The 13,865-nt window shown below is 38.2% G+C and overlaps 1 protein-coding gene across 1 annotated transcript; it reads left to right on the forward strand.

Moving 5' to 3' along the window:
• Nucleotides 1–1,811: 1,811 nt before the first annotated feature.
• On the forward strand, nt 1,812–11,828 carry LOC107104877 (OX-2 membrane glycoprotein-like). Its single transcript, XM_015404995.1, has 8 exons — nt 1,812–1,902; nt 6,491–6,829; nt 6,903–7,205; nt 9,455–9,493; nt 9,570–9,651; nt 9,747–9,794; nt 9,981–10,146; nt 10,433–11,828. The coding sequence occupies exons 1-7, from the start codon at nt 1,836–1,838 to the stop codon at nt 10,135–10,137; spliced, it is 1,035 nt and encodes a 344-aa protein (XP_015260481.1). The 5' UTR covers nt 1,812–1,835; the 3' UTR covers nt 10,138–10,146; nt 10,433–11,828.
• The last annotated feature ends 2,037 nt before the right edge of the window (nt 11,829–13,865 follow it).

The raw sequence follows: 13,865 nt of genomic DNA on the forward strand, positions 1-13,865 counted from the left end.
TGAATGTGAACAGACAAAACCTGTACACTTAGAGGACTGAACATTCTATTCTATTCTATTCTATTCTATTCTATTCTATTCTATTCTATTCTATTCTATTCTAGAACTAGTGATGTGTAATTCTTTTTGCCTGATAACACCAAGGTGGTTTTGTTTCGCTATTACTTTGATGTAGTATTTCAAAAATATACTAAAAATAAGACTTTGATTAATTGTTTCAAAAAATTTTATTTTTAAAATCAAGTTGTACTGTCATGCATATCATATCTACCCTGAACAACAACAAAAAAAGCTTGCCTTACTTTTTAAACTACGAGTGAAAAAAAGTCTGCTCTTTCTTGTTTACAGAGTTTTAAATATTGCATTTCTTTCACACCTAATCCCAATAACACACACTGAAGCTTTTTGTTGTAACACGAAACAACTTGGGGGTAGAAATATTCTTTTAACTAATTTTCAATAAATATTTGTAATGTTTATTTAATTATTTTTTTTATTATTTGATTTCAGCTCAAAATTCAGGGATTTATTCATATGATACATCAAAACTTTTAGGATTTAAAAAAAATGCTAAGGAGTCAAGTTATTGCAACATCAATAATGCAATCATTAATTATGTGCTCATATATTACATTTACAATATATAACATGCTATTTTTAATATTTTGGCCACAACCATAAAATTACTAAAAGTCAGACAACATAAAGCTTGGAAATATGTTCAATGCTTCTATTCATTCAGAGGATGTTTAAAGTAAACAGATAGATTTAGTGTAAACTCCATGACAGTAGTTTTTTTGTATTTTTGTAGCATAGTTATTCCCCAACTGGCCTTGATGCAGTCCTTAGTGTCTGTACTTTAAAACTAATCAACATTAACAAAATTTATGTTTGGTGTATTTACTGTATCTGTTTTGTGTTGAATTAAAAATCCTCTGGAGTTTCACAATAAAAGCAGAGAAACCATCATCCCACAGATACCAGCACAAAGTAATTGCAATTTAAAGAAAATCTGTCTGAAACAATAAAACAAGCCCAAGCAAGTTTATTTGAACAGACCCAGTCACATAGGATCAATAAAATAAATTAATATACTTAGATATTATTTTATATTTTTATTTTACATATCCAGTGTTAAAAGTATGTCTAGTGTTTTTTATTCATCCATTTTCTAAAAGATACTTTTACCTCATTAATGTGATCTTAACTTTAATGCTTGTGTGGCTATATAAGTGAACTTAAATTTCTCTAATGATGTCAATATGATGCAGGACTTAATTAATTAAATTAATTGCATTTTTTTCATCAGTAACCTCGTTACATGCTACAGGAACTTTAGTCTTTTCCTTCTCAATTCAAAAATAAAATATTCTCAGCATATTTCAGGAATATAAAGATATGCATCAGTTTTCCCACCTGGAAATGGTGTGTGTATTATTTGAATATATTTATCTTTAAAGAAAGAGTCATCGACAGCCATCGACATCACTATAACTCAACTGTAAAACCCTGGTTGGTACCCTGGACCTGGATGAAAACTGCCCTGCATGTTTTCAGATGTTTCCCAGTTTTAGATAACATGATTATATTAATTAACACGAATCTGATGAACTGAAATCTTCTGATTGAGGTGTGTTAAAATTATGGAAACATGTTAAGTTAGCGTTCAGGAGTTAAAAATATTTAAAAAAAAACTACTGCATTGACTGATCAGTGCTTCTGGAACATCTATAAAACAATAGATAACTCTTGTTCATTTACATAATCTTGAGGCTGCACCACGTGTTGCCTTTCTCTCCGCCTTTTTTCAGTTTTCACTTTTGAATTGCACTACAATGCCACATGGAAAGAATCTATGGCTAATTCTATTTCTTTTTACCTTTGGAGGAGCATTTCAGAAAGGTGAGAATAAGCACTTCCAATGCTTTTGTATACATTAGGGGGGATTTTTTTTTAATAAATAATTTAATGCATTACTGACCAAGTGCAATGGAGTCATACTTTCACTTTACTCAGTCTCTGAAGTCCAGTCTTTTCCCCAACTTTAATTAAATAAGAATTGGATCTAAAACCGTAATTATCAACAAATGGAATGAGGGTCTGAAATACTTTGAGGTTGAAAGTTTGGTATTTCTTGCAGAACCTTACTTAGCTTAGTAAAAACGTTGTGTTCAGATCGATGTAAGCAGGTCCAGACCTGCCTTCTTGTTTTACTAGTTTAAAGGGGTGGAGCTCACCTTTAAAGATAACTGGAGTACATTTTAGATATAAATCTCCTTGTTGTTTTAGTATCAAATATCAAATATTGTTATAATTTTTGTCTCTCAGATTGTAGATATTAATCTACAATTAATATCCATGTTTACTCCTTTCTTAATTTTTCTTTTCTGATTTCTAATTTTTTTAATGCTCTTTATGGTAATTATAGTTTTTATTCATGAAAATTCCAGGATTAAACCTCTCATGAAATTAGATTATAATTTTTTTATTGAGCTGCACTTGTGGCCATTCTTTTATGATCACTCTTCAAAAACAGTCACCTGTGTTCTATCTGCATATTAAAACTGACTATCTAGCTATCTATATTTGCCAATATGGCGAAGACACAACAATGTGGCCAAGTGAACAAGAGTGCACAGCATGTTACACCCACGCAAAGGCCCATAGAACATGAACAGAAATATTTGTGAACTGAGTAAAGGAGCCTACAGGGACAGCTGGAGTTAAAAATAAAATCCTTTTACAGCTGAGTATTTTTAAAGGAATGTGGGAGAAAAAGGGAAACTTTTAAAAATAAGTAATACATGTTTAAGTTCAGAAGATTTTAAGGCAGCTTGTATTTACTCAGGTGCTGTGGCAGATTATTCAAGAAACTTACATAATAACATTGTCATTTTTAAATCCGTGTTATGGGGCCAAGGCAGAAGCTGCATGTTGCTGAAATGGAAACTTTCTCTGATTACTTGGATCTCAGTCGCACAAAGATTTCACATTTGACTGAGACTAAGGGGTGTGGTTATCTGCACAGTTGGCAGAGTAGTTAAGCAATAGGATTGCTTCATAGTGACATGTTTTTGAGAAACGAGTTATGCAGAAAACAACATGAAAAATAGCTTTTGTAAAAGATTTTTAGGAACAGATGTGATCAGAGAACCTGGAGCTGGTTTCAAGCTTGTGGGAACTGCAGGGAGTTTACAGTAACTGTGGGAGAGGTTATGATCTTGAAATATGAGCTAACACACCCAATCATCCATTCTGGATATAAGAAGGATGACTGGGATCCAAAGCTGAGGTTTTCTCAGCGTAAGGGTGTATTCTGGCTGAGAAGGAGCAGCGCTGACAGGACCAAAGAATGCAGGAAAAACAATCCTGAGGCAGAGAAGCAGACATTAGGCAGACATGACCAGGAGATGGGACTTGACAACCAGAGGTTAGCAAACATTCTTAGAAAAACCAGAGACTCAGGAGACTCAGCACCAGCTGGATCCAATCAGCGTGGAAAATGAGCACTACATCCACACACACACAGCAGCACAGCATAAATATTGCCATTGACTGATAACTTTGAAATAACACAAGGCAAATTTACTTACAAATTTAACTTAACCCACATGCAGAACACCACAGGAGACTGATAAAAAGTTTAATGATTTATTAAAGAGAAATTCACAATAATGTTCATGAGCAGGTTCTGGTACAGGTCCGGGACAGCAATCACTGAGAATCTTGATGAGGTTCAGACAGATCACTGGAGAGGGGGAACCAATTGGGTCCAGAGACAGTGGGTTCAGCAGAGAGCTCAGCAGCAGCAGCGTCTAGCTTCAGACTAGTGGGTTTCAGACCTTGAATAGATGTCCTAGCTCTCCCTTGAGAGTTGGCTGGGGAATCCAGACTGATAGTCTTCAGGCAGGCAGGCAGGTTTCCAAGCTAAGCTCCTCCAGAGCTTCAAACTTCAGTCGGGCTTTCCTGTAAGCAAAGAAGACAGAGGCTGGTTAGAATCTAGTTACTCTGAAGAGTAGACAGAGATTCTCAAGTGAACAGAGGCTCAGGTTTCGCTAACCAAAACTGGTCAACACTCCGGCGAAGAAGACAGGTCAGACTGCTGCTAATGTAGGAGGTCTCCTGATGGGCTGATGATCCTCAGGTGTGCTGGAGGCTCCAGCCCAGGAGACCCACAGCGCTCTCTGCTGGAGACAGGTGGCAGATCTCCAGATCCCAACACCTTTGTCCACAATGGATGTGTAATAACTTGCACTGGGGAAATGCACATGCTCTCTTGGCTGTGTATGTAATGCAAAGGGTTTGTTGCAACAATGTGTGTCAAGGGGTTAAAGATTACCAAAACTGCCTGATCTACTGGAAAGGAGGCAGGATATTAAATGAAAATATATTGTATTGCAGTTCAGAGTAGTTAGAGACCCGTTCAGGTGGTTTAAGGCTAGTGAAGCTAAAAAAAATTATCTGCAAAAGATAGAGACCACTTTCTCAGAACGTAACCCCTGTACCTTTTGAAGATGTAAGCTACCGCAGCAGAAGACCACAAAGATTACCTCTCTTGTTGGCTAAGAACATAGCAATAATTCACACGGGTTCATTAAAGTTATAGGTCTCTAAATATGCTCCTTGTTTTTTAGAGTATTGATTTTACAAGCAGTACTCAAAAAATCATGCCTTCTTCAGGTACACAAAGCACATGTCAACCAGATGAGCAAACTCCCACGAAGCCTCAAGCACCCTGCAGAAGGTGTAGAACTGGGTCAGTGTTCCACAGCTGGAAAGAAAACAAACACTGCTCTTTCTTAAGCTAAGGTTTGCAGTTGGCAGAACTCTCCTCTCCAGTCCCCTAGCATAGGCCTTCTTTGTAAAACTGAGAGGTGTGCTCGCCCTGTAATTGAACCACACATACTGTCCCCCTTTCTTGTCAAGGTCAGTCAGCACAGGGCCATTGACCCTGATGACAGGAAGAAGCGGTGTGTCATCCACTCCCAAAGCCTCACCACCATGGAGATTTCCAATCACCTCAGCTTGGATGGTGAAAACGTCCAACACCAAACAAAAGTGTGCCCATGGTGTAACCCAGTGGGGACACTCCAGGAGTAGGGTTTAGGGGCCCTGTACAAGGGACTATCTGATCTATATTCCTACAGCATGTTGGACTGTGGAGGGGTTAACTTCTGTAATCGTTCCTGGCCAAAAAAAAAACTCGTGGAGAGGATTTTTAGATGCAGCCGAGGTACGTACGGTGCTGACAGGGCGAAGCTATCGGGAGGATGAACAGCGCCTCCAAGCCGGAGTCGATGGTTCTGACCAGAAAAGGGGGTTTATCCACTTAATGTTTAATGTTTATTCATTTAGCAGACGCTTTTATTTAAAGAGACTTACAATATAGACACAATTTCACAGTTATCCTTAATATGACAATAAGTTCTCTTAAAGGAAAAATCCCTTGTCAGAATCAGTGGGGATAGCAAAGAGAGAGAAGGGGGAGTGCAGAAAGAGTAGCATAGAGGTACAGAGGTATTGGTAAGACGTAAGACGGATATGTGCTTTAAAGAGGTTGGTTCTTAAGTGTTTCCAAAAGATAGAAAGGGAGGCTGTTGTTCTCATTGTGCTTGGTAGGTCATTCCACCCTCTTGGAACAACCCATGAAAACAGTCTGGATTGTCCTAAGTGTGGCATAGGTACTGCTAGCAGACAATCCATTAATGGCCAGAGTGACCAAGTTGTGATATGAGCCTTTGCAAGAGGGTTCAGTCAAATGGAAGCCGTCTTTAACTTCGGGTTGGAGAAGAGTTCCTGCCTCAAATGAAGGATTTAATGTCTGTACTGTCCAGTTCATGAGAAAGGGAAACAACAATTCGGAGATCAACAGAAGATGTTGTCACTGTCGCCTGCAGATACTACAACAGAGTGGGTCAAAAAAGAGCCCAGCCAAAAGGCAAAACTCTCGATTTACTGGTTAGTCTAAGTAATGGGATGTAGGCAGTAGTCCTCTAAAGACGCCTATGCATTGGGGCTTATTCCTAGTTCTTTTTGCTGGGCATATCCCTCTTATAAAAATAACACTGAATAACAATTCTTATAGTCAACAACTAAGACAGGAATTAAAACTATAACATGATTTAATCTAAGTTTAACAGAGAAATGTGAGGCAGAGCACTGGGCTAATGTTATCTTTGGAAGAAAACTTTTCCCATCGGTTCTCATACCTTGGTGATATCTGTAAAGTTTACAGTATGTGTCATACCTGTCTATCTTATAGGGTGTGTCATTGTTTTAAAGTCCTGACCCACTTTAGATGGCCTGCTGCTCTTGCTATAAAGACACGTGTTCCCTTTATCAACCCTGGCCCACCATTATGTACTTTGGGGAGTGAAGAGGATTTGTTTTTTTCAACAGAGGAAAATGGGATGGAAATGAAAGCCTTCTAATACAATGGTCATCATACAGAAGCTTACTATTGTCATTTTTTGTTAAATGTTTCCTGCAGATGTAGCAGCTGTGATCCAGACCCAGCAGACTGTTTTAGCAGCAGAGGGTGAAGATGCTCCTCTCAGCTGTCAGCTCCTGGAAACTAAAGAGGTCCATCAGGTCACCTGGCAGAAGGTCTTTGGGAACACAAAGATAAATATCTGCTCCTACAGCGAGTATTATGGCCAAACAGTAAATCCTGGCTTTGAAAAAAAAGTTCAGTTTACAGAAGCTGGACTGAAGAATTCCTCCATAGTTATCAGGAAGGTTACAGAGCAGGATGAAGGATGTTATCTCTGTTTGTTCAACACCTTTCCTGATGGAGCTCTGACAGGGACAACCTGCCTGAAGGTTTATGGTAAGAACCAGACTATATTCCAGGATTAACTTCTATAACTAGATGTTGATCATGATGTTTGTTCTCCTACCAGAGCTGCATGAACCCATCCTTGATGTCAGCAGATCAAATGTTTCTGCAGAGTCAGTTGTGTCCTGTTCAGCCACAGGTCGACCTGCTCCCACTGTAACACTGACTGTTCTACAGCAGAACCTCAGCTTCTCCCACTACAACAGCAGCAGTGTGACCCACAGCAACGGTACAGTCACCGTCACCACCACAGCTCTGCTGTCAGCTTCCAGCAGCACACAGGTTGGATGTTCAGTGTCAGTGCTCTCTGCTGCTCCCAGAGAGAAGCTGATCACCGTTCCTGGATTTACAGAAACATCTGATGATGGTGAGAAGACTCTCTTTATAGTGAATACTCATATCCATGTATTTCTGTACATTTTCTCATATTCATGGTTATAACATGAGGAATGTAAGTTGGTGGACCATCTCAAAGTAGTTCATCATTGTGGAATATTTTTGAATGAAAAAATTACAATGCTGAGTTTCTAGTATCCTACAGACCTTGTATGGGCACAGCAAACTTGTGGAAGAAGAGTTTGTTAATATGACCTAGACTTAGACAACTTTTATTGTCATTTTCACTATGGCTTGGTCCAGCAAGGTGTTAGAATTGTCTGTGAGGACATCAGCTAGCTGACCTGCACACTCCTTTAACACCTGCCCAGGTATGGTATGGGGGCCTGGTGCCTTTCTTGGGATGACTCACCTCAGAGTCTTCCACAATTCAGCTGTGTCAAGGTTGAGTACCTCCTCTTCCTGATGTGGTTCTTTCATTGCTGGAGTGCTTTTTAGTGCCTCAAACCTTCTAAAGAAGTTTTTGAGTTCAGTCAGCATCAGCTGCACCCACCAGGAGGGAGGATGTGTTGCAGTCTGTGATCGCCCATATACCTTGCCACATCCTTCTGGTGTTTCTGGCATCATGGAAGAGATCCTGGATCTTCCGGCTGTGGTTCTGCTTCGCTGATCTGATGGCATGGGTCAAGTTGGCACACGCTCTCCTCAGTGCCTCTCTGTCACCAGACTTGAAAGCTGAGTTCCGTGCTTTTAGTGATATCCGAACCTCCTCATCAGTCCAGGGTCGTTGGTTGGCCCAGGTGGTGATGTCCTTTGTGGTGCCGATGTCCTCAATGCATATGTCGATTTAGGCTGACACAGTCATGGAATACTCATCTATATTGATTTTGTTGTCATATCTAGCCACAGCTTTAAAGACGTTCCAGTCAGAGCATTCAAAACAGTCCTGGAGTTTCCCCAGGTACTGAGGGCCCCCTTAATCCACACTGTACTTTGCCCTGATTAGCTGGGGCCTGTATGCAGGAATTAGTATGACAGATATGTTATCTGATGACCCGAGGTTGGGGCGGGGAGCTGCTCTGAATGCATCTTTAATGTTAAAGTAGGCATTTTGTCCCCGAGTTGCAAAGCCCACATGTTGGTAAGAATGAGGGAGCAGTCTTCAAGTTAGCCTGGTTAAAATTCCCAGCAATAATGAAAACACCCTCTGTTCTCTTCAGATTAGAGCTCAGAGATAGCCTGCCCTGGTAGAGAATCTTTATGGCCTCTTTTGGATTAGCGCTCGGAGGGACATATACAGCAGTGATGCTAACCATACTAAACTCCATAGGCAGATAGAACGGTCGGCAATTAATAGTCAGAAACTCAATGTCTGGAGAGAAGAAGCTGTTGATTGATCTAGCATTTTTACACAAGCTACCAATCTTCTTTTTTGAAGAGACCTTGTGGCAAAGATCATCCATTTTGTTATCCAGTGATGGGATGTCGGAGAGCAGGATTGATCAGTGGTGGGTTGGATTTCCTAGCGCACCGCCTCTTCCCGCCTTATCTTCAGCCTGTTCCATTAGTCCAGTACTCTGTTTTCATGCATCTGAAACTCTGCAGTGTAATAAACGGTCAAGAATGGCTATATTTATAAGTCCGGACAAAACATTTTATGACCGTAGCTCCAATAGGCGGTCGAAGATGTAGAATCTATGCCTTGTTTGTAGCGTTTTAAGCTGTATATTTTGTTAAATTGTCAAAAGCTTTATCCGCTCTGATATGACACCAAATTGGTGGTAATCCTGTAAATATAACCAACACAGTCTGAGGGGGAGAGTAAATGCTGCAGCTTATCAAATCATAATACTTCGGGATGGTAACATCATACTTAGGTGAAAATGGATAGAGTTAAATACAAGATAATGCTAAAAGCTTTCTGGCTGCAACTTTAAACTGGAGTAGAAGTTCACAGAAGCTAAATACACCCATGTGTTAAAATGACCTAATCAAAGTGCATAGCTAAATTAAACTGAGATATGTGGAAAGAGATAAACACTAATGTTTAGATGATCCAAATACACTTGGATGCCACCCTTAGATTTTTATGGGAGAAAAAAAAACCCATCTTCTTTGCTATAATAAACTTTAAATCCTACTGTCACATAAAATTACCAAAAGAAAAGTCATAAAGGTTGTGGTCTGTTTTTCAAATTATTAAAAGAAAAGTAGGCAGGAATTTTTTTTTTTTTACTGTGTGGTTCTGTTATTTTTATTCACGTGGTGTTTTTTTTTAAGGTTTGGTTGAAGACTCTGGACCTGATCACAGTGTTATTGGTATGTTAGTGTTCAGGCTTTTTATAATTTCTCTTCATTCAGTCATGTTTCTAATGCCTGTTATTTTTCTGCAAAGGATGGATTGTTGGAGTGTTGGCCATTGGAGTTTTAGTGGCTTTACTTGCCATTTTCTGGTTTAGACGAAAGAATCAGAGCAGGTACAACTATCAGAGAACTTTGCTGTTTTGTCAGTAATCAGTTTATTATTCATTTATAATTACTTAATTTATAAAACCCTTAATTTGCCACACAGGAAGCATCAAAAAGAGAAAAACTCAAAGGAACAAATCAGCGTTATTCAGTAAGTTTTTTTTTAGTTATATATCACTGAAATTATTACATTGTTTACATATTAATTTTTTAAAATTGGTTCTGATAACAATATCACATTCACTCAACATAATGGTATGACATTTTCTTTTGAACGTCTTTGACTAATTTACTTTAACAGTCTTTAGGCTAAAACATATTTTTCTTTTTAATCAAGGAATGAGGAAATCTTTGTGCCACAAAAGAACATTGAGGAGCAGACATCTGTCTTAATCAACAGACAAACCAGCAAATCACCAACAACAAAATATCCAATAACACTTGATGTAGAAAGCTCTCCACATCCAATACTGACAGGAAAAAAATCTTCATAACCAAACCTGGTTTGTATGTTTTATACGAATAAAGATCTAATTAAGTCATTTTATACATTTTTAAAATAACCAGAAATAATCCTTTTGTGACTTTCTTTCCAATTTCCCCATCATAGATGTGTGTGTATGCATTTATATGTATGTGGGTAAATATACATATAGAAAGTGAGAGCGATCTGAAAAACATTTCTCCACTCTTCATGATTTGTGTGTTTCAATGCCTTCAATTTCCTTTTCATCACCCACTCAGAGGTGTAATTACTTTTTTTTTTTTGTTTGTTTGTTTTTCTTTTAGTTTTATAGGATTTCCCCTCTGCAGAATCCTCGTTGGTTTCAGCTGGAGGTCACAAACAGATGAGGACCGGACTTTCTCTTTAAGGAGTATTTATTAGACCTAGAATACTTCTACATCTTCCTGGTCCTGAAGGAGTAAAACAGTCCCACATAATCACATTACCACCACCATGTTTTACTGCTTATATGATATTCTTTTTCTGAAATGTGGGTTTAGTATTGTACCAGGTGTAATGGGACACACACCTTTCATATTCAGCTTTTGTCATGTAAGCCAACAAAATGTTTTCCTCAAAGTGTTAAGAATCTGTAGCAGCCTATTGGAATTAACAGCCAGATGCAGGGATTTCCAAACAGGTGCGATTTAATCTTGACTTTTCCTGTCAAAGACACAGTGAAAACTGAAGCATGAAATACTGAAATAATGAAAGAATATGTAATTGTTGGACATGCTTAACCATTGTTTAAAATTAAAACATTAATGTTCACACATACAACAAAAAAGGATTTTTATTGTCCTTAACTCGTCAGCTGTTTTGTTTTTTAAATAAAAAAACGAATGATGTTCTACTGCTTCAAAAATAAATGAATAACATTAACTATCACAAATCACAATTGTGCATATTAATACCTCATTCTGCTTTACAAAGGCTCTATTTTAAGAGTTCCGGTTCGGGTTCCTTCAGGATCTAACGCTGTTTGAACATGCTTAGCAAGAACAGGAAGTGCAGTAAATCACAAAACACAAGTAGAAGAAATCTACCCTTCTTCAAAATAAAGCATAAGTTAACCACTAGGTGTAACTGCTGGGTCAATGAACACGAAGGAGAATTTTATCATTTAGTTATTTACAGAATCATGGAGATTTATTCTGGAAAATTTTGAGATGAGCCTTAATGTTTTTTGCTCTGCATTGGTATTAGTTTTGGACCTCTGCCATTCTTGCTCAGTCTTTTTCCCACGGTAGAGGCTTGAACTCTGAACTTAACTGAGGTTAGTGAGGCTTGCAGTTCTTTAGATGATGATGTGGGGTCTTTGGGTCCTATTGGATGCTCTGTTCTTTGGGTATTTTGGTCAGTAAGCTCCTGCTAAAACGTTCACCACTGTTCACAATGCTGTATGCTGGAGACCCGAAGCTTTAAAAACGGCTTTGTAATCCTTTTCCAGACTGACAGATCACAATTATTTTATTTCTTATTTGTTTTCAAATTTCTCAGGATCTCGGCATGATGTACAGCTTCTAAAGTGCTCTTCTTTGTGTCAGACATGTCCTTCTTAGTGGATTTCTAGATTGAGAGGAATGTGGCTGTAATTAGTCTTGGGTGTAGCTAGAGAAAGTGGGCCAAGGGGCATTAGGTTATGTTCACCTTTACAATAAAAACATTAATTTCATTTAAAACTGCATTTTGTGTTCTTGTGTTTTCTTTAACTGGTATTTAGATTAGTTGATGTTCTGACAATCCTAAAGCACAACTGCATACCTTCTAACAAATTATTAGCTTTTCTTGAATTGTATAATATTATTTTCCCTCTCAAAATACTGAAAAGCACTTGGCATGAATTCATGCTCATTGCAGCTGCCCTTTTTATACATTCATCCATCTAACTTTAAAGGGTTGGATCCATCTCTCGGTCCTCAAGGCGCACGGCATGTTTCAGATTTCTCTCTGCTTTAACCCAACTGACTCAGAGGATCTTAGTTCAGCAAAGCTTGTCAATCTGCTATCAGTTTATATCAGGTTTGTGAAAGCTGGGAAACATCCATGACATGTAGGGAAGTGTGCCTAGAGGACTGGGATTGAAAAACACTTGGGTATGTGACCCAGAGCGCTAATTTACATCATTCTGAGCTCCCCTCAAGAAAAGAGCTACCCAAGCTAGAAAAGTTTTAGTAGGTAACAAAACATATGGGGGGAGACTGATTATCGTTCTTACATATATTAAAAATGTCAGGCATTCTAAAAAATAAGATTAGTCTTAAAACTTTTTATTTCAGAACTAAGCTTGAAGTCTAAAATTAATAAAACAATTGACTGATAATCATGTATATTATTCTGTTAATAAATAAGTTATTAAAATAAGTTATTGAAATTACAATCAGAGAAAATATAAGCCGTCTAAGAGAACGGATCATAAAGTTATTGGGATAACGGTATGCGGCCCCCCGCCTGCCCGGTAAGGCAGGCCGGGCTGAGCATGGGGCCGCCTGGGTCCAGGCTACCGTCACCAGGTCGGGTTCGGTCGCTCCATCCCCTGCTGGCTCCCTGCCCCTGTCCGCCAAGGTTTCCGGACCAGCCCCAGAGCTGACGGCTCAACCAATGTTACACACCCTATTCAGAGACCTTAAGGACCAGCACCAAATACCCTATATAATAATTCTATGACCCCTTTAAATTAAGAACAGACTGTATTCCAGGGTTAACTTCTATAACTAGATGTTCATCATGAAGTCTTTTATCTTCCCAGAGCTGCATGAAATCCTTAAGTTAATGTAAAGGCTTAATATAGATAGAAATACAAACCCGTGTGTCCTGTGGGTTTTTCCCATGACACACCAGCTGCAATGGATGACTGGAAAGACAGGAATTGTAGTGTTTAGGCTGAAACAACTGTCTATTATGACTCAGACTGAGTCAGACAATAAAGTCTTGAGGAAAGTCTTTTCTCATATAAGGATGAATGTATTACAGTGGTTGTCTGAAAGGAGAATTCTCCAGTGGTTCAGTATACAAGCAGAATAGTAATGTTCGTCTGACAAATAAGCGTTAGTTTTTTTCAAGAGAGACGAGGAACTTTACAAATAATTGCAAAGCTGTGTTAAAGCATCAGGAGTTGTTGTGACATTTGCCCTGGTTTGTTGGATGCGTTGCTAAGCAAAAGGATTGGTTTCTCCTAAAAAAAGGGATACTTGTTTAGTAATAAGAGAGAACGCAACTATACAGTCACAAGGGAACGTTCACATACTTTTGTGTAGCAATGTTCTCATGCTCAAAATAAAGGCCAATAGGCTTTATTTTGAAATCGCAAAATAAGGAATATGAAAAATTAAGGACATTTTTGGACTGACAAAATAAAAACTAATGATTATAAATAATTAAACTGATGCATTAATGGAGTTCCAGTAAGATGGAAACATAAGCTATGTTTTGTTTATATATATATTTTTTTCTAAATGCAAATGAACCAAATATGTGCTTTGGTCAGCTGTTAAACAATAAAATCTTGTTTATTTGAATATCTGAGTTAGTTTTTATGAGGGGGGAAACCCATTTGGATGCCCTAAATGCAAAACTTTTAAACTGCATAAACATTTGTAACTTATCACCTCATGCTCATTTGCAATTCTATCAGTCATCGCAACATGAACTTGCGACTGGTAGTATGAACTAATAACCACAAATTGATTTAACAATTTTTTAAACTATATTCAATTT

This window comes from Cyprinodon variegatus, unplaced genomic scaffold (genome assembly GCF_000732505.1).
Source record: "Cyprinodon variegatus isolate N-32 unplaced genomic scaffold, C_variegatus-1.0 Scaffold1934, whole genome shotgun sequence".
NCBI classification, from domain to species: Eukaryota; Metazoa; Chordata; class Actinopteri; order Cyprinodontiformes; family Cyprinodontidae; genus Cyprinodon; species Cyprinodon variegatus.

Coding starts and splice junctions, on each gene's coding strand:
- LOC107104877 (XM_015404995.1), top strand. CDS start 1,836: ATGCCACATGGAAAGAATCTATGGCTAATTCTATTTCTTTTTACCTTT. Junction 1,903..6,490: donor TGGAGGAGCATTTCAGAAAG/GTGAGAATAAGC, acceptor TGTTTCCTGCAG/ATGTAGCAGCTGTGATCCAG. Junction 6,830..6,902: donor AACCTGCCTGAAGGTTTATG/GTAAGAACCAGA, acceptor TTCTCCTACCAG/AGCTGCATGAACCCATCCTT.